Below are 26,844 nucleotides of genomic sequence, written 5' to 3' on the forward strand. Positions count from 1 at the left end.
AGGGGCACACACATTCAGGACTGTTATGCTTTTTGATGAATTGAGCCTTTCATCATTATGTAACATCCTTCTTTACCCTGGTAATTTTCTTTATTCTGAAGTCTACTTTGTCTAAAATTAAAATAGTTGCTTCAGCTTTCTTTGTTTAGTGTTTGCAAGGTATTTTTCCCATTATTTTATGTTTAATCTACGTTATTTTATTTAAAGTCGGTTCCTTCCAGGTGGCATGTAGATGGGTCTTCTTTCTTTAAAATCCAATCTGAAAATCAATATCTTTAGTTAGAGTATGTAGACCATTTATATCCCCCTTAATATTGATATGGTTGTAATTGTTGTATTGATAGTTTAATATTGATATGTTTGCCCCCTCTTTTTTTGTTCCTTTGTTCCCCCTTCCCTGCCTTCTTTTGGAATATTTGACTATATTTTAGCATTCCATTTTAATTTATATCTTGACTCTGTGGCTATATGTCCTTGTATGATTTGCTGTTGTTGTTTTGGTTTTGTTTTCATTTTTGTTTTGGTGTGGTTGCTCTAGGATTTACAATATATACATACCAAACTTTCACAATTGACTCGAATATTTACCACTTCAAGCAAAATTAACAAGACTTGCCGCCAAGTCTTGATATCCTCCCTTTATGTTAGGATTGTTGTGAATTGTGATTTATAATAAATATATATATTAGTGGCATGATTCCTGGCACACAGTTCCTGAAACCCTTAGAATTTCTTAAGTGATAAGAATAATAAAGGTGGGGGCATCTGGGTGGCTCAGTTGGTTAAGCGTCTGCCTTCGGCTCAGGTCATGATCCCAGGGTCTTGGGATCAAGCCCCACATTGAGCTGCCTGCCAAGCTGGGAGTCTGCTTCTCCCTCCCTCCCTGTCCCTCCCTGCCCTTGCTCATGCTCTCTCTCTCACTCAAATAAATAAATAAAATCTTTAAAAAAAAGAATAATAAAGGTGAAAAGGGTGTTTTTTGTTATTCATCACAAGCCCCTTCCAACCACACCTGTGTTCATGTTAATAAGGTGGTTTTTGGAGAGCCTCTAGACAAAGACATGATGGGGACTGGTTGCCAGGAAAACCAACCAGGGGATTAAAGGGCTGAAATTTTCAGTCTAACCCTCCCACCCCTGTCCCCTGGGAGGCTGGAGATTGAATCTATCTTCAATGGCCAATGATTTAACCAACCATGCTTAAGTAATGAAATCTCCATAAAAGCCAAAAGGACAGAGTTTAGGGAGTGTCCCATTTGGTGAACAGGTGTAGATTCTAAAAGGATAGTAAGACGCAGAGAAAGCATGGACGTTCCATGCCCCTTCTCACATACCTTGCCCTATGCACCTCTTCTTTCTTGCTGTTCCTAAGTTGTATCCTTTTATAATATATCAGTAATATAGTAAACTGTTTTCCTGAGTTCTATAAGCCACTCTAGCAAATTAATCAAACCTGAGGAGGGGGTTCTGGGAACCTCCAGTTTACATGTTGTGTGACTTTTCAGTGTTTGACTTGAGTCATTGTGACACACGGCTATACTTCCTACCCTTGGATTCTGTGAGATTTCCCAGGAATAAAATATTTCTAATCCATTTCATAATTCTGGCTATAAGCTGGTTTGAGACATGTTAGATGGAGATATCCTAAAGCAGAAACAAAGGATATAATGATGGACTTTTGAATCAAGAGAACATAAAATTACTGAAAATAACATCTCGCTGATAGAATCACAGAGGAAAATACCAAAAACTTTTCTGCTGAGCAGGCCTGCCATCAGAGTGGACCACCATTGTCACAGAAGTCCTAGATTCTAGACCAGTATTTTTCAACCATTATTTTATTATTGCTTCTCTAAGAAGCATTTTAAACATTTTTCCCCTAGTTTCCCTGCCCCATGAAATTTTAATGCCACAGATATACTTACCTATGTACTGTGTGTAATGTTTATCTGTTATACTATATATATATCTTTGTAAACTATTTATTGTATAATGTTATATTTGTTATATATACAAAGATTTTTTTTCACCCTTTAAGAACCAGTTTTTAATCCCCATTGAGAATGGTCCTTCTAGACCCAGATCTACTATTCATTACCTTGCTACGTTTTCTTAAGCTATTATCATTTATGAGTTTTAGTGTCCTCTTTGCAACCTGACCAGAAAGTGTGAGATTATTCTCGAGATTCCTCCAATGTTCTGCCCCTTAACAGATACTATCCCATAATGAAATTACTCTTTTGATCTACACACAGCATTTGGTTGCATCTCTGTGAGGGGTATACATTGAAAAATTGCCAGTTAAATGAGTACGAAAGTGAACTACATCTTTCCTTAATCTGGAATCAATGTTGCTCTTGAGCCCCCAGTCAGCGTAAAGCCCAGAGCTTAGTCTATTCCATTCTGTTAAGCTCAGGACAGTCTGACAATTTATCAGTCAGATTTAGGACATCTCACTATCAGTCGCCTTCTAGTTCAAAGGCCTTTCTCCTCTCCTGGACCCCTTATGGCTGAGAAACATTACATTAAACAAGAGGAAACAGGTGTGGACTGCTTTCTATTTCTCCACTCTACTTTCTGGTCAATGTACAAGCTCCCAGGTAATGCTTTCAGCAGAACCCAGAGGGAGCAGTTCCTTCTTAGCTAAGGCTTCATTTTTCTTTGGTTGAGGTTGGCACAGTTTGATCTCTTACTCAGAGAGATGCTGGCTCTGTTGTGTAGCACAACCATAGTCTGTTGGTGCCCATCTGAACATATTTCTGGAAAGTGACTGCCTCCCTACTGAGCAGTGTCTTAAAGGGTGCAAACAAGCTAGCCCACACTCACAGGTACATTCTTGGGTTTATCCAGGTCTCAGGGATTCTAGGAATCTCACATGGCAAATTTTAAATCCAAGGAAAAACAGGAGGGGAAGATCTTGATTCCTTCCCACCTGCTTTGTTTTCTGCCACTTAACAAGCTACCAGTTGGCCCCCCATGTTCACAAACATTACCAACCTTTCAGGGAGAAGCACCTTCCCCTTGTTGGGAGATACAGTGAGCACACTGGGGAGGGCAGTGGTAAAACCTTCACAAACTCCCCTTTCAACTCTCTTTCACCCACCCCACATCTCCTGATGGAAAAGTTTAGTGGGGCATTGTGGGGGCATTTATTTTAACTAAAAAGAAATAAATATTTTTTTTTAGTCTTTGCTTCTGATTTTTCTCATCTATAGCCCAGCACGTTCCACTTCGCCAGCAGGTGGAGGATAAGGAGCCAGTTAGCAGGCTTCAATAAAAACAGTGGTGGATATACAGCATTAGGATGCATGATTCATGTCTTTTTCTGTTTTCTGTCCTATGTTCCAAGGCCTTAGAAGCAGAGAACTTACAATTTAACACTTCATACTGATACTGGCAGGCAGGGTCCAGGGATCTAGAGGGGGCCTGCAGGACCAGCCAAGAGCGTCCTTGACTTCTCTTAGGATGGAAATCAAATGTGAGCCAGCAGGAAGTGAGAGAGAGCTTATGGAAGATATAGAGAAAGCAGATACAGAGGGAGTGTCTGGGAGACTCAGAAAGGAAAGGATCATGAGTCTTGTCTTTGTTCAGGGTCTGGGGGTTTTTATTGAGGAGGGTGGTCTGGTATACGTGTCCCCTCAGGAACTGGTTAGAACAAAGGTGAGGGTGCAGGTGTTATTCCTTGGAGCCAGGGGGCCTTGGCATCTAGATGTCTAGCGCTAGTGGTCTGGAATATCCATATGATAGTTTTGCCCAGCTATTCTCACCTTGTCCTTCCTTAGATGTTGTCTATTCTAAAGAAATCATTAACTCCTTGTCCCTTACAAGGAGGACATTATGAGGCATGTGTAAAGTGGGGTGGGGGTGCAGGTCCTAGCAAGAAAAGAAGCAAAAACAGATTTTCATGGAGTCCTTCAGTTTCCTGTCTCAATATTTTTACTTACCCACTTCCCCTACATCTGTATCTCTTTCTGTATCCGATCTTTAAATTAATGGTGTAATTATCCACCCAATTTCACTCAGTTCAGAACACATGGATTATCCTGGGTGCCTCCCTCATCCTTACCAGCTATATTCAATCAGTCAATAAATCCTGTAATTCCTCCTTGGTCATATATCTCTGTCATAAACCCCCTCTCTGTCCCTCTACTCTCTTAACTCTAGCCTTCAACACCTTTTGCTTGAACCATTGCAATAAATTCCTAATTAGTTTCCAGTCAATGAAATCTCCCCCACCCCACATTGAGTATATCTTCCCAATGATGTGACCAGGTAACATGCATTTTTCAAAATATTTGACATCTGTGGAACAATACAAACCCCATACTTAAGAAAATATGCAATCAGAAATTTATTTTCCTTTATAAAGAGAATAAACTTTAATTAATAAGACTCTTATAAATCGCCTGGGTGGCTCACTCAGTTAAGCATCTGCCTTCAGCTCAATTCTTAATCCTGGGTCCTGGGATAGAGCAGGTCAGGTTCCCTGCTCAGCAGGGAGCCTCCTTCTCCCTCTCCCTCTGCCCCTCTGCCTGCTTGTGCTGGCTCTCTCTCCCTCTCTCTCAAATAAATAAAACCTTGAAAAAAAAAATCTTACAAATCACTTAAAAAAGCATATTGTTTATTCAGGTACTGTGCTGTGAATCTCTTCTCTTTGCGGATAACAGAAGCTGTAGGGAGAAAAAAAACACTAAGATAGCTAAACAAAGAATCCATTTGCTAGCTAATCAAATTGGGGGAAGATCTAAAGATTAAATTGATCTTGCTTGACCTGTTCACTATTTTAAGTGACAGGTTTCTCTACAGTGTTTTCCTGCCATTTTCAGAGTAAAGAAATAAAAATTGCGTGCTGCCAAACTGTTTTATTACCCACATAAAATGTAAACCTTTATGTTTGTCAAGATTTACACGGTTAGAGGATTATCATAAATCACAATTAACAATAGGGGAGGAGCTAAGGCTCATGAATTTTACATGTTGTTAATCATCTTATCTAAAATAGCACCCTTCTAAGGCTTTATGCAGCTTTATTTTTCTCCGTAGTACTTATCATCACCAAACATTTTGTCTATTTTTGTCTCCACCAGAAAGTCAATACCGTAAGGGCAAGGACTTTGTTTTGTCCAAACAACAGTATTGGTTGTGTTTTATTCATTTGTATACATCCCTAGTTCAGTGCTTGGTACAAAGTGAGACTCAGCAAATATTTGTGTAACGGACAAAAGAGAGTGAAAGAAAAGCAAAACAAAACCTCTGTCGTGTAGCAGAGAAAAGGCTTTTCACTTTACAACTATGTGTAATGAAAACATTTTCACGGTCTTCAAGGTAAGAGGCGGAGGCTGTTGTATCATGCCTGTTACACATGTATAAACTGAAGCCTGGAAGTGTGTCGTGGGAGATCAGAGCAATGGGGGGAGAACCTGCTAAAATCTAGCGAGTGACCTTGTGTGATTTAGACCCTTTCCTAGATTTCATGAGCCAACCTTAGGCGTCAGAACTGATTGACTCCACTCTGAAACTACCACGTTTGGCACACTATTCATCTCGCAAAACATTCTTGAGAAGGAAAAAAAAAAGCAACATGAGGAAAAGAAAGGGACGACGGAATAATTTTTAGCTCTCACACATTAAATATTCTTTTTCAATTTTTACGTGATTTTTGTAACGGCCGCTAGTGAAATTGTTGAAACAAAAACAAAAACTAGCTCCGCTACCCATAGCTAACACGGCTGAAGTGCCTTCCCTGCCCATACTCAAAATGGACGCTGACTACGACGCTTCCGGCAGTTCACTACTGGCCCCGCCCCTCCAGCCCGGAACCCCTCCTCCCTACCGCGCCAGCCCTTCCGTCAGAGATCTGCTCATGATTGGATGACCCTAGTGTTTGGCGAATCTCCGGATGTTGCGTCACTCAATGGTTAAGGGAAACTGCGCGCGCAGAGGCGGTAAGGCGCGGGCAGAGGTCTAGGGAGGTGTACGCGTTTGCGTTTCGCCGGCCCGGAAGGGTAACTGTGTGGTTGAGGTGACCAGGGACTGAGGTATGGCTACTCCGGGCCTGCTGGCGCCGGAGATCCACTGTCCTGACGGCCGGCTTCGCGGGGCCGCTGGGTGCACCCGAGGAGGACTGAAGGCCGGGCGCAGCTTGCTGCGTCACAGGCTGGCGGTGCCACAGCTTGGCGGCGCGTTAGGGTCATCGTCCTGCGGTGACCGGGTGAAAGGGGGCGGTGGCGGCGGGGCCTGGGGCAGGCGGGCGGGGGCTTGCCCCCGCTGTCCGCTTCTCCTTCCGGCAGAGGTGCTGAATCACCCAGCGGCTGGGCCGCACAGCCGCCACCCTCTCAGATAAGGGGGTGCTGGAGCGGGGAGGTGGTAGGGTTATGCGTTGACTTTGGGAGACTGGAGTCTTCCTGCCAAGTTCTCAACCGAGTCTGGAGAGCTGGGTCAACTTTCTCGGGGGACCAGGAGCTTGAGCGCATCAATGCTTGCGGAAGCGTACGGGCTCGTCATACTTTATCCATTTTATAGCTAACACATCTGAGTCTCAGAGGGCCGACACTCACGAGGCCACTTCTGGCATGTGGCAGAAACAAGATTTCCACTTTGTTCTGTTGCGTGACATGGAGGCCGTTCAGCGGGGCCTCGTTCCCAGTCGATGTGTTGAATAGCGGGGGACATAAACCGCAACAGGCTGAGATGATGTAATGGCTGAGATGAAGGTCTCGGTATTTTCTCAGCGTTGTACACGATTACAGATTCAGTGGGAGAGCTGGAAGTACACTTTGATAGGTATTTCTTAGCAAGAATTCTTAGCTTTGGGGGTGCTAGGTAAAACATTCCTGGGTCCCATTCCTAGAGGTTAAATCATTAAGGACCAGAGATGCATCCCAGGTGGTTTCAGTACCTTGAGTATTTTTATCACATTTTGAAGCGAAGTAATATTTGGCATGTTTAGCAGAAATTTAAATATTTGATTACTGTTGATGTGAAACCTTACAGTGCAGCATGACCTTGAAGAGTACTCATCTCTTCCTTGGATGACATTTTTCTTCTGCTCAAAAGTTATACAGAGTCTTGTTTTAAATTGTCCCATTGAATGCTTAAAACCACATTTATAAAAGCCATCACACACACTGCAATTGTCTTAAGATATTAACATCTACTTTGTATTAGACACGTAACTTATAGGGAGTCATACACCATATTGTTCAAACTGGTATTCAGTTCTGTTTTGGTGATCATCCCATATTGGATTCTGTGGGTTGGATTTCTTGGACTAACAAGGAATAAGCCGACAATTCATCATTAACATTTAAAAAGGTCCCCACTCCATTTTTCTACTAAAATATGATTGACGGGCCCTTCTCTGTCTCTGGATCTTTTCTGTGTTATTCCCTCAGTTGGTTAATGGGTTATTTTTTGTGTGTCTCGACCTAGCATTTCAGATCTGCTTGGTAAACCTGGTGCACCACCATGCTGGCCGCAAGATTTATGTGTCTCCGGACACTCCCTTCCAGGGTTTTCCAACCAGCTTTCACCAAGGCCTCCCCAATTGTGAAGAATTCCATCACGAAGAATCAATGGCTCTTAACACCCAGCCGGGTAAAGATAATCTGATAATCTTATATTGTGTCCCTCTCTTTGTGCACTGGAACCTTTTATTTATTTATTTATTTATTTTTTGACTGTATGAAGCTCCCTGTTCTACCATTAGTGATTTACTGAAACATTTATCCCTGATAATGTCCCAAATCAGCTCTTTCTCCCTGTTAGTTTTGTGTCATTCTGTTCCTCATTATCGCATATGAAAGACAGAGCTCCTATAACTTTCTCTTTACTTACAGCTTTTGGAGTTTCATTTAGAGATCTTAGAGTGATTTGTGTGAGATTGAGAATTATATGGTACAACGAAGAGATTGTGGAGCCTGTAGTCAAAAGCTTAAGAACCCAGAAATATTAACATTTGGTCAGTAGCTTATTAATAAGTTACTAAAAATGTCATTTCGGCTCTTGATTAAAGAGTAAAGAGTGGCAAAATCCATCAGGTTAGAGAGACACCCATTATTTTTTATAATAGATTTCTCCAGCATTCAAATCAGAAGTATAAATTTTGAAATGTGAGGTAGGTAAGGAAATATATATAAGCTAAAAGAGACAGCTGTTTTCCTCATGAATTAACTGTTCTGCTTTTGAAAAAGAGCTAAAAAAAAAGAGGTAGTAATCATCCTTCCCTTTAACTTTATGTTAAGGAAAGGTAACTTTCTTGAGCCCATTTCCCAGATGGAAAAGAAAATGTAGCTAATACTTAATGCATTTTTTTTTTAAAGTTAGTGTTTAAAGTATGATTCTAGAGATACAAATCTGTAGTTTATGAAATAATTATTCTGAAACTTTTAAGAAGTTAAGTTGTAAACTAAGAATTTAAGTGAATCACTTCAAAGATAGACCACAGGTAGGTAGGGTTTACATTTAATTTTTTAGATTGGCTAACAGATTTTTATAGTGAAACTATATACATAGAAAGTACCAAGTTATATACAGTTTTCTAGTGTAATGAGATTTAATTATATTTTATTAATAACATTCTGTTTTGCTGTATGTATCGTGTGTCTTTGTTTTTGTGTATATCAGCAATATGCCACCAAGACAAGAGTTGGGATCCGGCGTGGGAAAACTGGCCAAGAACTTAAGGAGGCAGCAATGGAACCATCAATGGAAAAAATATTTAAAAGTAGGCAGCAGTCTTTAGTTTTTGAACTGGAGTATGTGAATATGTTTTAAGAAGTCCATGAACAGCCTTCTAAAATATGTGCAAACTTATATATGTGAGCATTTTCTGGGAAGAAAGGCAATCATTCTTCAGGATCTCATGACCCAGAAAAGATTGATACTTCACACTGGGTTCATTGGTTCCCAATCATATTTCTTCCAGAGAAAATTTTACTTTTACCATTTTTTTAAAGAAAGGATTAGTAGTTAATATGCCATGGTATTAAAGATATAATCTGTTAAGGAAGCTCAATTGAAGTTGCATAGAATCTTCATTCAAGTATAAAATGTTTATGTATGTTTTAGGTCAAGAGAAAAATCACTAAAACAGATATTAATGAAAGCCTTGCTGTTCAAGAAGAGTCCTCTTAATTGGTTGTTCATATATGGGCTCCCTGGAAACAGTACCTTAATGAAGTTCATTTGGATTTCAGCTTTGCAAGTTTAACAAGATTGTTAATCTACCCAGATCTATTCATAGAACACTGTTGCTGGTTAATGACTTTACAAAGGTCAATATATTATAATGGGAAAGAGCTGTAATCCGTATCCCTCCGGGCATTTCTTTCTGATTAGTAATTTTGCCCTAAAAAAATAAGTTACATGAAACATACAGCTATAGCATAGTAATAGTCTTAGTGACAAATTCATACTAAAAGGAGTAAGATGCATCCAATTAAGAGTTGGTAAGTTGTTTCTTTCTTTTGCTCTTAGTTTAGGGCACCCTCCCCCTTGATTCTGCTGCATAAACACTGATTACATTTTTGGTTCCTTTTTTTCTTTGTCTACATCAAGCATCATCTTTGTTTAATGGCATTTTATACACTGTGGTATAAGTATTAACATCTTTTTCATCTTTTTCTTTCTAAGAGGATCATGAGAACATTACCCAGATTCTTATGAATAAAATAATATGTATTACAGAGGTATCCCCACATCTACAGATACACTGCCTCCTTAAATTTCTTTGGAGTGAAATTAGAGGCTAATCAAATCTGATCCTTTTTGTATTATTACACCTATGTTTTAGCAGTGTCGTTTTTTACTGGTCCCCTAATGTTGAAGCCGCTTATATCCCCATATGTTCTAATTATGGTTGTTACAAAGGACTATGGTATATAGTTTGATTTTCCTCATACAAATATTAGAAAGGGTTTACTGTCAGCATTTTAATTTAGTCAAGACATGACCATATTAATGTGCATTTCCTCCTGTGTTCTCCAGTTGATCAGATGGGAAGATGGTTTATTGCTGGAGGGGCTGCTGTTGGCCTTGGAGCATTGTGCTACTATGGCTTGGGAATGTCTAATGAGATTGGAGCTATTGAAAAGGCTGTGTAAGTAAATCATTCCCAAACATTTCCCAGTCTTCAAGGTTCCAATTTTGTTTTCATCCTTCTCTTTTGCCACTTTTGGAATGTTTTATATCTAATCTTCTAACTGTAGACATATACTTGAATAAAAATAAAATCTCTTGGCATCTATTCAAACAAAAATCTTTTACTAAGGTTATATGTGTTTAAGCAAGGAGAAAATGTGTTGCTTTGTATATGTGCCAAGTGCTTATGTTTTATATCATTTAATTTTTATGATAACTCCAATGTATGCATCATTATTTCCATAATAAATGAGATAAGATTAGAGCAATAAATTGTTATTTCCCACAGTTTCCCAGCTATGAATGATTTAACCAAAATTTATATCCATATTTCCATAAATTAACCATGTTATGTTTCTTACAGAATTTGGCCTCAGTATGTGAAGGATAGAATTCATTCTACCTACATGTACTTAGCAGGGAGTATTGGCTTAACAGCACTGTCCGCCCTGGCAGTGAGCAGAACTCCTGTTCTCATGAACTTCATGATGAGAGGCTCTTGGGTGGTAAGTCAGCTTGTTTTTGTTTTCCTTTTTCACTAAATACCAAAAGATTAGACAAAAAATATTGGGAGACGGGTATTAAATGGAATGAATCCCTTACTATATTGAACAAGTTGTTCAAATCTGTGAAGTAATAGTGCAACTGAGACAAAGTAGGAATTACATTCTGAGGTAGATCAGGAATTATTCCTTGTTGAGTATGTATTTAAATAGTGGCAAAGGGGTTGAAAACCAAACTTACAGGAATATCCTACTTACCTAACAGCAGAGAACCAATAGCCTTTGTTTTATAGCAATTTAGTTAATAAAGGGGGGGGAGGTGGCAAATGCAAAACCATCTTAGAAGTCAGTGGAAAATATTTGTTGCCAACACTTTGAACTTTCTTAACCCTGTGCAAGGTTTTATATTCTGTGTTTCTTGAGCATTTGTTATTTTGCTAGATACAAAAAAAAAAAAAATGATTTTAAAAGTAGTAGCTATTTTCTGCTGTCTGGTTGAAGAAATGAGCTTGAGTAAGTGGTAAAGGATGCGTACAATAAGAAGTAGAAAGTGTAAAATCAGTTGAAAGACTGTTTTTGTCTTGGACTAGTAGTGAAGGTCCATGCAAGAGACACTTATTTCATCAGAAATGTTGGAGGCTAGCATTTTTTTATTGTAGGAGAGGAATAAGGTAGTCTAGGTTTGCAGAACAGCTTGAGCAAAGGAGAAGAGGTAGTCATTAAAACTGGCTTCACCTATGATCCCAGGGTCCTGGGATTGAGCCCGGCCTTGGGCTCCCTGCTCAGTGGGGAGTTTGCCTCTTGCGCTCCCTCTGCTCATGATGTCTTTCTCTCACTTGCTCATGCTCAAATAAATAAAATCTTTAAAAAAAAAAAAAGGACTTTGAGATAAAACTGGCTTTGCAACAGTGTCGAGAGTGGAGATCGAGGGGCGCCTGGGTGGCTCAGTGGTTAAATGTCTGCGTTCGGCTCAGGTCATTATCCCGGGGTCCTGGGATCGAGTCCCACATCAGGCTCCCCTGCTCAGTGGGGAGCCTGCTTCTCCCTTTCCTCCCTGCTCGTACTCTCTCTCGCTGTTTCTGTCGCTATTTCTCTCTCAAATAAATAAATAAAAATCTTTAAAAAAAGAAAAAAAGAGTGGAGTTCGAGGATTTGAGGTCTAGAGTGTGAAGAAGACACAATTAGAAAAAGAATGTTTTGATTGCCACACTGAGGAGAGTGCCTAAGTAGGCAGAGGCCATTGCAGATACTGAAACAGCAAAAATATTTTTTGTATTTGAGTTCTAAGAGCTGCTCAGTGGGGAGTCTGCCTCTCTCTCTCCCTCTCTCGTGCCGTCTCTCACTTGCTCACTCTCAAATAAATAAAATCTTTAAAAAAAAAAAAAGACTTTGAGATAAAACTGGCTTTGCAATAGTGTCAAGAGTGGAGATTGAGGGGCGCCTGGGTGGCTCAGTGGTTAAGCGTCTGCCTTTGTCTCAGGTCATGATCCCAGGGTCATGGGATCGAGTCCCACATCGGGCTCCCTGCTCAGTTCTAAGAACTCAAATGGAAGAGAAAAGATGCAAGTATACCAGCTGTGGCTTTGCAAAATCTGAAACGAAGGATTGTAAGAACATGAACTATGAGTTTGAGACTGGAAGGGAAGGGGTATGAGAGAGATTTCTACAGATTTCCTACAGATTTCCCGTCTGTAACCAGATCTAACCAACTTCCATCCAACTTCCAAAACCATATTTCCACTGTACTTTGCAAAGGAGAACCATTTAGAATAGCATGGCCATTTGGACACTTCAGTATACTTCAGATGTGTGTTACAAATCTCCTAACCTAAAAGTCCATGAGGGCACAGAATAAGCATGGTGCATTCTCACCAAGAATGTAAGTTTTTATCAGGTAGAGAATATAAAACAAGGCCTTTTAACAAAAACACCATGGCTACAAGAGGAAAAATAATACAAAAGAGTTTAGCCCCTAAAATAAGACGCCAAAGAAGTTTTGTGCTTGGGCCATATTCTCAACTTCCTGTGGGCATAAGATCACTCTCACCTGCTGTTAGGACTACTGAAATAGTTTGGAAAGCCAGGCAAGTGCTACAGAGATGAAGATGAAGTTTTTTGGGGGTGACAGACATACAAATAATGTCAAATTTGGTACTCAGTGATTTTGGAACAGAGAAGAGGCTTCTGACACTGCTCGTAGCAGTCAGTGTCCTTCCCAGAAAAACTTCCCACGTGAGGAGGTAATCCTTGAATAAGTCAACCAGATAGAAAAGAGGTATTCTTAGGCAAAATGAACCAGAAGTAAAGGGGCATGAGATGGGGATGTGTTTGCATCCCCACCATTTCAGTGTAGCTGGAGTGTGTAGAGTATGGAAAGGTAAAAGGCAAAAAATACAGCTGGGTCATGAACATGAAGGACCTTAAAAGAAAAAGACACAATTGTGATAAATATCCTGAAAATGCCTTGCATTTGTATGAAGTATGAAGGAATGTATGAAGTGGTTTTTAGTAACTATTTCTCCATTAGAAAATGATAGAGTAGAACTCAGTGTGCTTATTTATCTTAATAGGAGCAAAGGCTTTCCCATTCTCAGCTGTTCTGTCTCTGTCTGTGCTTTACATCAGAGGTTGAACATTCACATATCGTGGGTCAGACAGATAATGCAGAGGAGTTAGGCAGGCCTGGTATGTCACACACACACACATCAGTGACTAAGCAAAGGCATTAAAAAAGCATTCACATTCAGTTGATCTTTGAGTAGTTGGGCAACAAAATATCTGCTGTTTTATACAAGAGCTGCAACTTTGCACTTTCTACTTCAAGTTTCCTAAAGATTGATTATCTTTTTCTATTATGTGCATTTCTTATACACACAAGGAATATTTAAGTGTTAAAACTAATGTGGCAATCTAAGGCAAAAAAAAAGGGATGGAGGACCAAGTCAGCCAGAAAACTAAGAGGATAGAGAAGTAGAATCTTACTCTCTTTTCCATGTGCTTCTGTTTTTTAGGTTTTTAGCAAATGATGGAGTTCAAGGCAATGTAATACATATATATTCTAATTGGTATATCATGATTAATTTTTTAAAATGCTGTCTGTGCTATACAAAATAAATTAAAAATTATTTTGGAATTCTTATTTCTTTAAGATTTATTTAAAGATTTTATTTATTTGAGGGAGAGAGAACGAGTTGGGGGGGGGACGCAGAGGGACAAGCAGACTCGCTACTGAGCAAGGGAGCCAGAGGTGGGACTCAATCCCAGGACCTGAAATCATGACCTGATGCTTAACCAACTGAGCCACACAGGCACCTCAAGATTGATAGATTTATTTGAGAGAGAGAGCATGAGAGTGATGGAGCATGTGTGCATGAGCTGGGGGCGGGGGGTGCCGGGGCGGGGCGGGCAGAATGGGAGAGAGAATCCCAAGCAGACACCATGCTGAGCTCAGAGCCGGATGTGGGGCTCAGTCTCATGAACCTGAGATCATGAACTTAGTCGAAACTAAGAGTCAGACGCTTAACCAACTGAGCCACCCAGGCGTCCCTATTTTGGGATTCTTAATGAGGTTTATTCTCTGTCTAGCAAGAATAAACTTTAAAAAGATGGTGGTATCAGTCAAAGCTCAACTTAACTCACTTGAAGATGTCTGCAAAACTTTGTGTGACAGTAGGGGGCACTCTTGCCCCTTATAGGATCAGTTCATTTTCCTTAATCTTTTTAAATAAGGTTTTTTGGAGGGACTAGCTGAACTTGGAACTTGTGGGCTTCTACTTTGTTGTTGCATAAGGATTGATTTTTCTCAGTAATATGTGTCTTTCAGACAATTGGTGCAACCTTTGCAGCCATGATTGGAGCTGGAATGATGGTACAATCAATACCATATGACCAGAGCCCAGTCCCAAAGCATCTTGCTTGGTTACTACATTCTGGTATGTTCTAATTTTAAATTTTTATTTAACAACCTTCATTACTATTTTTTTTTTTGGTGGCTCTTCACAATTGTAAATGACTTGTGCATAATTTTAATAAAACCTTGTGTTTAGAAAACACTTACAGTTTTTCATAGTCATTGGTAGTTGTTTATTGCCAGACCTCTACTCTGAAAAATGATTCTGATACTAAGACGATGGACATCCCCAATATTACATTTGGCCTCCTATGACAGTCTAGTATGTGCAGAGATTTCCTTTATGTATTTTGTCTACTCCTGGGAGGGTTTCAAACCTGATACACGTTACTTAAAAATTGTTTTTGTTGTGTATTTTTAGAAAAATTTAAAAATGAGGGTGGAGAAGAAAAGGATGCAATAAGAAAAGAATAGGAGCAGAGGATTTTGCAGTAGAGCGTTGGAAGAAAGAACACAGTAGAAAAGATCTTTGGAAATGCACATTTGTGTCTGATACAGTTAGCTGGGTCATTATTTAGGTTTAGCACAAAGTACAGTGGTCAGGGCAGAGGCTGTCCACCTGTGGTATTGTAGGACAGTTTTAATACCTTTTATAGGTATATGTTGTGATACCACCCCTTAACTGTGGAGACACAAATACTTTAGATTAAGTGTTTTCCATCTCATGTATCCCAGGATAGTCTCTGTGGGTTGAACAAAGAGCCAGCTAGACCCAGAAACAAAAGTACTTAGATACATGTTCTCTACCACAAAACAAGACATATTTTATTTTTTCTAATGTGTTTTTTGAGTATAGTTGACACAATGTTATAGTAGTTGCCGGTATACAACATAGTTAGGTTTTGCTATACTCCCCACGAGTGTAGCTACCATCTGTCACCATACAGCACTATTATAGTATCACTGACTGTGTGCCCCGTGCTGTGCCTTTTACTCCCGTGACTTCATTCCATAACTGGAAGCCTGTATCTCCCACTCCCCTTCACCCATTTTGCACACCCTGCCACCTCCCCTCTGGCAACCATCAGTTTGTTCTCTGTCTTTACGTGTCTGTTTCTGCTTTTTATTCGTTTATTCACTTAAATAAAACAAGACAAATTTTGTAAGCATTTCCCTGAAACTTCTAGGGAAACAGACTAAGTGTTTCTAACATAGGTTAGTAAATGGAAATTAGGTATTTGGTATCCAGTATGACAAATTTCTGGTATGAACTATGTCATTTACATTCTTTATGTGCTATCTTTGTTTTGGTAAATGTGAAACAGCAGGACTTGACAACCGCGGTTTTCAAGTCTCTTCTGTTAGGTGTGAGGTTATTCAACCATAGATATTCTCCATGGGGCTTTACAGGATAAAATCCTTGTGATTGAGGGAGGTGGTCCATTATCTTCAGCACCAATAACCTGCTTTTAAGAAAAAAATTATTCAAGATACAACGTGTACTTCTATAAAATGTAACATCTCTGAGTGCCATCTATTTAAGAATTATTCTGCTTTAGAACAAGTACATAACCATAGTAGTGTACAGAACTTTTTTTTTCTCTTGAGGATGTACCCTTGCACTAAAACACCAAAAACCTCACCATCTGAGTTTAGCATTAGTATCTTACCCAGAGAATGGAGTTGTGCACCTCTTTCCCATTTTAGACACTCAGTTCCTTGAGAAAACAGGTTCAGTGTTTTTATCTCTGATAAATAGTAGATACTTAGTGACTTAACTGAATTAAATTAAAATAGCTATGTAGTTTGAGTTTAGAATAAGGGCTATCTGGGTTGCTTAGACAACTCCTTTTAATCTGCTATTATTTCAGTATATAAATTACTTGGGTCAAAGTATTTTTGTGTTGGAGGGGGTCCCCAAGACCAACCATTCATTCATTTAATGTTTTTTTAGAAGGAGTCCCGGGACTCAGCATATAGTTGTACTCAGCGCTAAGGTTTATTACAATAAAAGGACAGATGATAGCATCTGCAAGGGGAAAAAACATAGACAAAGTCTGGAGAAATTCATCCACAGGCTTTCAGTGCTCCCTCCTTTCCTTGAGGGGACTTATCAAGGAAGTGAAAAGAGCAGTGAGATAGAAGCCCATTAGAGACTTGGTGCCTGAGGGTTTTTAATAAGGGCTGATCATGTAAGCACCTTCATAGCAACTACCAAAATACAGATTTCCAGAAGGAAAGCAGGCTTTCAGCATAACTCAGATTTTCACAAGCAGTCTAACCCTCCAGTTACAGAATGCTTCATCTGCCAAGTTCTTAAGTAGCCAAGGACCAGCCCTGCAAGCAAGTCTTTTTAAAGATGACCTTAGGCCTGCTCTGGTAACCCTTTCTTGTACAGCATGAATGCCAGTTTTTGCTTTACATTTCATCCATATCTTGAGAAGCTGTGCAGGCAGACATTAGCATTTTCATTTCATGGATGAGGGAAGTGGAGGCGGTGTGAGGTCACACTGGCAGGTGCCACAGTCAAAACTGAACACCCTTATTTCTTCAAGTCCAGCCCTCTGTCCACTCTTTCTTTCACTGGTATGATTGAGATGAGACCTGAAGGGGGTTTGGATGACCCAAGGGCAATCCCTTACAGTTTTAAAGGGACATCAGAGTTAGCTTTTGACCAGTATTAACATCCCAGTGCATTCCATTTCATTTTTCATCCAAATGTTTAGCACTGGGTCGACACAGCTGTGGTCTTAATCAGGACTAAGTGTGCAGGAATTACTGAAATGATTGTTGGAAAACTGTTCTAATTGTGTTTTCCGCCCAGCTTTATTAGGATATAATTGACACATAACATCATATAAGTTTTAACATACATAACTGGTTGATTTGATACATTTATATATTGCAAAATGATTACCACCATAGCATTAGGTAACACTTGCATATTTACCATTTTTTTTGTGGTGAGAACATTTAAAATCTATTCTGTTAGCAACATTCAAGTATATGATGCAGGATTAGCTGTAATCACCATGCTGTACATTAGGTCTTTAAATTTATTCATCTTATAACTGGAAATTTGTGCACTTTGACCAATATCTCCTCATTTCCCCCACACCTCTACCCCTGGTAACCCCCACTCTACTGTTTCTCTGAGTTTGACTTTTTTAGATTCCTAATATAATTGAGATCATATGATACCTGTCTTTCTCATATTTCACTTAGTATAATGCCCTCAGGGTCCATTCATGTTGTCAAAAATGGCAAGATTTCATTCTTTTTTATAGCTGAGTATTACTCCATTTTGTTTATACACCACATCATCTTTATCTATTCATCCATTGAAGGACAATTTGGTTTTTGTATCTTGGAGATTGTGAGCAATGCTGCTGGCAGTACAGTCATCTCTCTGAGATCCTGATTTCAATTCTTTTGGTTATAAACTCAGAAGTGAGATTGTTGAATCATATGGTAGTTATAGTTTTAATTTTTTGAGGAACCCCCATACTTTTCCATAGTGGCTGTACCAGTTGGATGAATGCCAGTTTGATTCACAATATAATGTTCAGCTACCCTTGTTAGTTTTGTAATTGGTATGTCTTCTTAAGCAGCAAACATCTATTACCATTTAAGATTTTTATGAGAAAATATTGAAAGATCTCTGACGATTGCCTTAAAAGTTTTGCTAAAGCTACAAGAAGACTGGACTACAGCTTCCCACACCATCAGAAAACCAGGCCTTAGAAAACAAACAGGCTCACGAAAGAACCAGATGTTGGAGAACAGACCTTTGGAGGGATCTGCCCGCAGCTGATGAGAAAGTCCTGGAGGACCAGACCCCCACCCCCGCCAGAGGCTTCAAACTTAGGGGCTACTGTTGTGAAGAGGCCAGGACTCAGGTGCCCACATTCTGTGAGGACAAGTCTCAGGGCCAGAACACACAGAGCCTGATTGCCAAAGAGCTAGTTCACGAGTGTTGGACCTCTCAGAGGACTGTGGTATCTGGGATGAGACCTTGGCAGAGCATGGTAGCCAGGATCTTTGGAAGACTAAGCCACCCAAGGGCCAGACCCCCAGTGATAAAAGCTCCAGAGATAGAATCTCCAATAAACCTAGCCATGAAGAATGGGAAAACCAGAAGATTGTACCATGACTGTCAAGGCCACCTGGGAAACCGTCTTTGACAGGGTCAGCCTACATAGGAGAGGACCACTGGAGGGACAGGTCATGGAAAACAGGACCACCAGGCCAGACCCTGGAGAGCCACGGGAGGACCAGGTGCCACGGGGTAGGGGTGGCGGAGATGCTATGAAAAGGCCTTGAGGGAGGCAAGGCCTCGCTCATCCTTCCTCCCTGGTACCAGCTCTATGTCCTGTCCCTGGCCGTTGGTGGCTAACAGGGTCAGAACCTGGAGCAATGGGCTGGCACATCAGTATAGGGAAGGAAGGAAGAAGGACACTCTTTCATCCTCTGCCTGTGGCTTAATCCAAATTTCAGGACAAGGAGTTACCTAGGGTGAGTAAAGTTCTCCTGCTGGAGAATAAAGGCTTTTCTTGGCTTCTGCAAAAAAAAAAAAAAAATAGATTTTTTTTTTTTTTTTTTTTTTGCTAAAAATTTTGCTGTCAGTTGTAAAACTGATGGGAATCCTAATAGAAATGTAAAGATTCCTAGAGGAATTTTTATCCAGTGTCTTTCTTAACAGCAAAAGATATTTTTAATTGTTCATTATCATGAGATATATCTTCCTACTTGATCTACAAATGTTACTCTCACGAGAGAGACACTGGTGTTGGAATTATAGTACGGGCATAGCTGTGCCTATTCCATGAGTTAAACTATGGACATTTAATGTTTTAATAAGAGGATAACTTACTCTACTCACTACTGAAATAATGCCTTATCTAAGATTTATTTTTTGAATTAAGGAGTTCTGTTGGCTAATTAAATTATTGATACCTTTCACTGTAATTTTTCTGAACTTGTTTATAAATATTTGACAACTAAAATTACGGTTAACAAGCTGAGATGACATTCCCTATCCACAAGGAAACAGTAGTGCCTGTCCTTGAAGTTCTTAGGATTAACATCCTACAGCATTCTCTCGTTTTACCTTGTTTCCTCTTGGCAGCAACAGGTTTGACCTTGAGTTACTCATTTCAAGCCTTTTAATCTCAATTCTTATATAGGATTGTTGTTGCAAAGAATATACCAGTAGGCTCACATCCAGATAATGAAGTACATAAAATTTGATAAAGTTACTCAAACATCTAGATTAGTGTTTGTACTCTGAGTTGAGACAGTTTAAGAATAGTGTTATTGTTCTGTGGAAAGAGCCAAGATGTCCATCGACCATCGACAGATGAATGGATAAAGAAGAGGTGGTATATATACACAATGGAATATTATGCAGCCATCAAAAGGAATGAGATCTTGCCATTTGCAATGACATGGATGGAACTGGAGGGTGTTATGCTGCGCGAAATAAGTCAATCAGAGAAAGACATGTATCATATGACCTCACTGATATGAGGAATTCTTAATCTCAGGAAACAAACTGAGGGTTGCTGGAGTGGGGGGGGTGAGAGGGATGGGGTGGCTGGGTGATAGACATTGGGGAGGGTATGTGCTATGGTGAGCGCTGTGAATTGTACAAGACTGATGAATCACGGATCTTTACTTCTGAAACAAATAATGCAACATATGTTAAAAAAAAAAAAGAAGATAGCAGGAGGGGAAGAATGAAGGGGAGTAAGTCGGAGGGGGAGACGAACCATGAGAGACGATGGACTCTGAAAAACAAACTGAGGGTTCTAGAGGGGAGGGGGGTGGGGGGATGGGTTAGCCTGGTGATGGGTATTAAAGAGGGCACATTCTGCGTGGAGCACTGGGTGTTATGCACAAACAATGAATCATGGAACACTACATCAAAAACTAATGATGTGATGTATGGTGATTAACATAACAATAAAAAATTATTTAAAAAAAAGAATAGTGTTATTGTTGTGATTTCGAGTTTGGCTAGCTGCAAGTTTGGGTTGTGGAATTCAGGGGTAGTATTACCTACATACAGGAGAGACTTGGTAGTCCTGTTTTTGAACAGTCAGGTATACGATGTTCAGGTGGCCTGTTACTAGAAGTGGCATTTTCTTCTTGGTTGTCATTTAGTAACTACTTCCCTGCTTGCTCTTTCTCCAGGTGTGCTGGGCGCAGCGGTGGCTCCACTGACGGTACTAGGGGGCCCTCTTCTCATCAGAGCCGCGTGGTACACAGCGGGCATCGTGGGGGGCCTCTCCGCCGTGGCCGTGTGCGCACCCAGTGAGAAGTTCCTGAACATGGGGGCACCCCTGGGAGTGGGCCTGGGTCTCGTCTTTGTATCCTCACTGGGTAAGCAGCTGGGTGTTGATACTTGCTTCTTGGTATCCTAAAATCATTGATGTGCTCAGTTATCCTAATGGAGGGAACTTATTAAGAGTCACTTTTGAAAGTCTAAAAGGGAAGCCCTGATTAGAGTGTATTTTCTTATTTGGCATCATGGTAAACTATGATTTTTGGTTTTACCAAATACATCTAAAATGGAAAAGTTGGTCTGGAGAACATGAAAATTGCTCTTGGTGCAAGAGCCTTTCTGTAATGTGAGCAAGTGGCCCATCGCAGGAATGGGTATAATGGATTTGCAACTGAACGTGCATAAAATTACACAGTGCACATAGTCCTTTTCTGACCTGTGCAGTACACCAAAAGAAGGGTTGTTTTGTTCTGTTTTTTAAGTAATGTTAATCATAAATCCAATTATAGAGGAGTCCGTCTTTTTTCCTTCCAGGATCTATGTTTCTTCCACCTACCACTGTGGCTGGTGCCACTTTGTACTCAGTGGCAATTTATGGTGGATTAGTTCTTTTCAGCATGTTTCTTCTGCATGATACACAGAAAGTAATCAAGCGTGCAGAAATAATACCAGCGTATGGAGTTCAAAAATATGATCCCATCAATTCGTAAGTAGTCTTTAATGTCTTTCCTTTGTTACATAGGACATTTGTGTTATTATGGTCTATTTTATTTTACGGCTGTATTAGTTTCCTAGGGCTACTGTAACAGACTACAAACTGAATGGTTAAAACAATGGAAATTTATACTCTCGAAGTTCTGGAGTCCAGAAGTCTGAAATCAAGGTGTCATCAGGGTTGATACCTTCCGAGGGCTCTAAGAGAATCTGCTCCATGCTTCTCTTCTAGCTGCTTGTTTTGGCCCGCAATCCTTGGCATTCCTTGGCTTGTAGACACATTACCCCAATCTCTACCTCTGTCTTCACAGCATTCGTCCTGTGTGTCTGTCTCTGTCTCCGGTCATTTTGGATTGAGGCCCACGCTACTCCAGTATTAATCTCATCTTAACTCACATCTTGATTACATTTGCAGAGACCCTGTTTCGAAATAAGGTCACATTTACAGGTACAGGGATTAGGATGTCACCATACCACATAACCACAATGGGTTTGTCGAATTGTACTGTTTTATTTCTGTTGCTATTTGATCTGTTCTATCTCTTTAGTAAGCTATGTATCCACAGAACATTTGATTAGATCGTAACTAAGTGTAGTATTTAGGTATTCAGTTAAATCAGTATTTGCCTGTTTTTGTTGATTAGCTTTATGGTGCAACTCTTATATAATAATGCTTTTCCCTTTTCTTGGACTCTCCACCAAAGTAGATTGTTTTATTTAAACAACTTTCTTGAGTTTCATGTTGTCTCTCACCTTTTTTAAAGTAAATCTTTTTTCTCCTTGAAACTGAAATTCAGTGTAATGGTTTTTTTAAAATGCTGCCGTAACACAGATTTGTGACAGTTTTCTTTGGTTGGTGGTGGAGGGGGGGTTGCCTTGAGGAGATGTTAATTATATTTAAAAATGCCAGACTTGTGTCTAACACATTTTTGTGAAGGTGTTTCTTTGGTTTTTTTTCTGATTATTTCATTGTCTATCACCCAGGGGTTTTTTTGTTTTTTGTTTTTTTTTTTTGCAAGATACTATGCTCATAGAGCGTGTCAGAGGATAGAATAATGATTTTTTAAATTGCCCTTTAACATTTCGAAGATGAATCTGCCAGAAGAAAATCTTGACTGTTGTCTAGTCTAGGGCTTCCTTAGTTGGCATCTTTTCTTTTCTTAATTTCCATTTCATGTACCTATGACAAATAAGTATTGCTTTCTCTTTTCTAGATTAAGAAATAGTTTTTAATCATTGTTAATAGAATTACATCATCTGTAACAGGCCATAATTTTCTTTTCCAGGATGCTGGGAATCTACATGGATACCTTAAATATATTTATGCGAGTTGCCAGTATTCTAGCAACTGGAGGCAACAGAAAGAAATGAAGAGCCTCAGCTTCTGACTTCTTTAATACATCAGATATCTTGCTTGTTTAATAGGGACAGGTATTCATTAAATAGATTGTACAAGCAGCTTTCATTGAAGTTTAGAAGATAAGACTTGTCAACATGTTTCAGTTGTTCCGGTGATGTGATGCTTCAGGTCTCCTTTATCTTCTGCAGAATAAATTCAGTTGTTCTCTTCCAAATAACCACACACATTTGCAGTTCTCATGTTTGAGTAATTCTTAAATGTTGCAATGAATGTGAAAACTAAAGTTTGTGTTGTGAGAATTTATTCTATTTTAAAATTTATTTGATTGAGTGAAAATTAGCAAACTCTGTTTTGCTGTATATCATATCAACAAGTAATGTCATAAGTGATGTAGAGGTTTGGTAAAGGGACCAGAGAGAAGCAAAGGGTTACCTGCAATCTTTCTTTGACTACTTAGCACTTGTGTAATTGGTGAGCCGGTGAGAGGGGTCTGGCTATTTGGAAACAAATAAATAATTGCTGTTCTTACATCCGTCTGTTGAACTTAGAAGCACTGAGCATGAAACAAAGATATAGGTGATTCATTCTCCTGATGTTCCTTTCTTTCTCATTGCTGTTTTTACAACATACGTGTTATTTTGTTAGGCTTCTCATTGTTTGACATTGCTAGGATGGTCCAGAATGTTAATCGTATGGAGAATTCCTGATAAGTGTTATATATGTTTAAGTTTTATTTTTGAACCTTATAGAACAAAATATCCTTAAAACTCTTCTCAGGATAAAACATTCAAAGCATGAAAACTCTTGCATTTTCAAATATACAAACACTGTGTTCCTAATTGCAGAATTTTTGTGCATATTTATTGAAATGTTTAATAGAATACATGTTTGCTTTTCCCATCACTTCAGGCTTTGAAGCTTTAATCAGAAAAGCCTGTTTGTGGCTCACACTTAAGATTATGAAAGCAGTTTTTCTCCCAAGACTTGGTTTCTTGTGTTCCTCTCAGGCTAAGCACTAAACAAAAAGGGAGGACATAGCTAGTCTGTCTTCATGAACTATGTCAGTCAGAACTGTAATAGGCAAAATGCTTCATTAGAGTTTACCCCAGCAGACTTTTCCTTCTCTCCTGCATAGACTGTTACCTGACTCTCTTGTGACATTTGTGTTTTGATACAGAAGAGTTATTTTTGGAAGTTCTTAATGAATGAAGTGTGTATGATTATTGAAATGATTGGTATTTTTGACAAATATTTATTACAGTCTCCAGAAGTAGTTATTCTAACCACCTCAAATTACAGGGGATGCTTATTTCTGAAATAATAAAGGTTCCAGCCAGATGGTGATTGGTCCGTGATTTTTCCAGCTGAACCAAACGCATACTATTTGAATAGAGGATTTGTTTCATTTATTTTCTCTTCCTGACCTAGTAGGTAGAATACAGTGTGATTATGACCATGGTACTTAAAGCCAGACTGCCTTTATTTGAGCCCTGCCTCTTCAGCTTATTTATGTGACTTTGGGCAAATTACTTAAGCTCTCTGTGCCCATTTTCTTATCTATAAAATGAAGATCGTAACAGAACCAATCTCATAGGATTGGAGTGAAATGTGTGGGCATTTAGTAATATGTAAGTTTTAGCTGCTATTGCTGGTTTGGGGGGTAGGCAGTGCGGGGAGTTGCCCTAAGAAAAATCTAAGTGCCAAACTTCTATTTTCTCCCTTCTCCACTTTAGTCTCTACAATGTCAGTGTGATCCTGAAGGTCCTGTTGTCTTCAGTCATTTTAGAACCCAAAATTTATATCCCTATGTTTGGACGGTATCACACAAAACAAAATGATAGAATTTCGACAGTGGGTAGGTATCAGGCAAAAGCTTACTTAGAAAAACAAGCTGTTTTTTTTTTCTTTTTAATTTAATGACTTCGTACTTCATTACATCACTTTTTCTGACTTTGCTAAGACAATGAAGACTTTGGTATAAAAAATGAGTTATATAAAATGTGAATAGTTATAAAATAATATAACAGATGTAAAGTCATAATGAAACAAAGTCCCTGGTTCCCAGGCTCTGTTAACATGCCATGCCACCGAGGGTTTTTCTTCACATCATTCGCAGGGAAGAGTGAAGACCTGCACATGGATAGGCTTCAGGCAAAAAAAGAAAAATACCTACTTCTCATTTTCTAAAGCATCACCTGAAGCTTTTCAGGATAACTGAGATATGTATTTAAAAATGATCACACAAAAAAATAAAGGCCCTTTGGTTTGCTTAGAACGCTATTGTGAACATTCAGAAAACAAGTGTGGCAGGCATCATGCTACCTAAACCCAGGGGAGACAACCAGGGTTCTTCAGGGCAAATGTTATAAGAGCACAGCAGTGAGTTTCCAAGGTGTGCCAGCAGGAAGTCTCCCAAGACTAAACAAGAGTTACGGCACATAGTAAGAGCAGTGAGGGTGTTTCCCCCAGCCAGAGTATGATGGAGGAAGGGTCGGAGAGCAGGGAAGGATGGCAAGAAATGCCAGTTCCCTTGAAGCCCAATTTCCTGCTCGTAACACGGATGTGTTCTGTGCTAGGACCCTGAACCCTTGAATGTGTTCTGTGCACTTTAAAATGTTAGGATGTGGGGGCAGCTGAGTGGCTCAGTTGGGCATCTGCTTTCAGCTCGGGTCATGGTCCTGGAGTCCCGGAATCGAGCCCCATGTCATCCGACTCCCTGCTCAGAGGGAATCTGCTCCCTCTCCCTCTGCTGCTCCCCCTGCTCCTTCTCTCTCTCTCACCCTCTCTCTCAAATAAAATATTTTAAAAAAACCAAAATGAGAAAATTTATAAAAAAATAAAATGTTAGGATGTGGAAAGAAAGACACATTTCCCTTAAAATTGTTCATCTGGATAGAGGGGGTGTTTCCATGTTAAAATTCTTGAAACTGAATGACACCTGAGATTTGTGTCATTCCAGTGTGGTAGGAGGGTCCAGATACCCTGTTAACTGCTAATGATTCAATTATTTGCATATTGTGTCCTAAGTCCTTTGTATAAATCGTAACATTACTTTGAGCTAGGTACTTGTAATCCCCATTTCGCCAAGGACTAAGCTGAAGCCCCCAAGTTTGGTATTTATTTGCACAAGGTCATATGGCTGGGAAGAAGTGGTAGAGTTGAATGTCTTAGCCAGTTACGCTTAGAAAGTTCGACGGATGCCACAGGGCTGAAATCCTCTTTGAGGATCAAAAGCACTGTACAAATAGGTTGACATTTTGCTAAAAATACAGCCTTAAAATTTTAGTGTTTATCGAAAGGGGCGCCTGCGAGGCTCAATCAGTTATCTGCCTTCAGCTCAAGTCATGGTCCGGGAGTGCTGGGATCAAGCCCTGCATCCAACTCCCTGCTCAGTGGGAAGTCTGCTCCTCCCTCTGGCCCTCACCCCACTCTTGTGCTCTCTCTCACTATCTCAAATAAAAGCTTTAAAAAGGGGGGGGGGGGCGATTGACCTTAGTATCTGAAGAATAAATGGTAATCATGTTTGACTTCCCCAGATCCTATTTCTTATATATAGTACCAGAAACTCCTTTTCTCAGTTGCTGAGATCACCTCTAGTCACAAATCAAAGGATGTTTTGAAGGTCAGTGTTAATCACGAAGATGGAGTCCTCCCTAAATGTACGCAATTTACTTAGCTTTCAAAACGGAAGCCGTTTTTCAGGAAAAGATAAAGCTATGACCTTGAAGACTTGGTGTTTCGTAAAGAAGCCGTTCAGGAAGCTGGAGAAAGTTCCCCCAGTATTGACACTTGAAAACTGCAGAAGGAGCATATTGTGCCAGAAGCAAAGATGAAATTAATGGGGGAGGAGATTATATGGGCCGTTCTGGCCAGTTAGCATGAGGACAGGTCCTGCGCAGTCTCTTCCTGTCTGCCTAGCGTTTCATTCGGCCTCACTCAGCCTGCTATCCTAAGGGGCCAGAGTCTCATAGTTGGTGGGGGGTAGTGCAACC

The 26,844-nt window shown here is 39.8% G+C and overlaps 1 protein-coding gene across 2 annotated transcripts; it reads left to right on the forward strand.

The window, feature by feature from the left end:
* Positions 1-5,847: 5,847 nt before the first annotated feature.
* Positions 5,848-24,190, forward strand: GHITM (growth hormone inducible transmembrane protein). Of its 2 annotated transcripts, none has more exons than XM_027596599.2 (9): positions 5,848-5,944; positions 7,431-7,595; positions 8,625-8,724; positions 9,987-10,098; positions 10,504-10,645; positions 14,466-14,574; positions 20,688-20,876; positions 21,313-21,484; positions 22,779-24,190. In XM_027596599.2, the coding sequence occupies exons 2-9, from the start codon at positions 7,467-7,469 to the stop codon at positions 22,861-22,863; spliced, it is 1,038 nt and encodes a 345-aa protein (XP_027452400.1). In that variant the 5' UTR covers positions 5,848-5,944; positions 7,431-7,466; the 3' UTR covers positions 22,864-24,190. The 2 variants fall into 2 exon arrangements, with proteins under 2 accessions (XP_027452400.1, XP_027452399.1); XM_027596598.2 differs by having other exon boundaries at positions 5,910-6,037.
* The last annotated feature ends 2,654 nt before the right edge of the window (positions 24,191-26,844 follow it).

Source organism: Zalophus californianus, chromosome 15 (genome assembly GCF_009762305.2).
Source record: "Zalophus californianus isolate mZalCal1 chromosome 15, mZalCal1.pri.v2, whole genome shotgun sequence".
NCBI classification, from domain to species: Eukaryota; Metazoa; Chordata; class Mammalia; order Carnivora; family Otariidae; genus Zalophus; species Zalophus californianus.

Excerpts from the sequence above, each read along its gene's own strand:
- GHITM (XM_027596599.2), top strand. The coding sequence starts at position 7,467 with ATGCTGGCCGCAAGATTTATGTGTCTCCGGACACTCCCTTCCAGGGTT. Across the intron at positions 10,646-14,465 it reads TGATGAGAGGCTCTTGGGTG|ACAATTGGTGCAACCTTTGC; the intron begins GTAAGTCAGCTT and ends TGTGTCTTTCAG. Across the intron at positions 20,877-21,312 it reads CGTCTTTGTATCCTCACTGG|GATCTATGTTTCTTCCACCT; the intron begins GTAAGCAGCTGG and ends TTTTCCTTCCAG.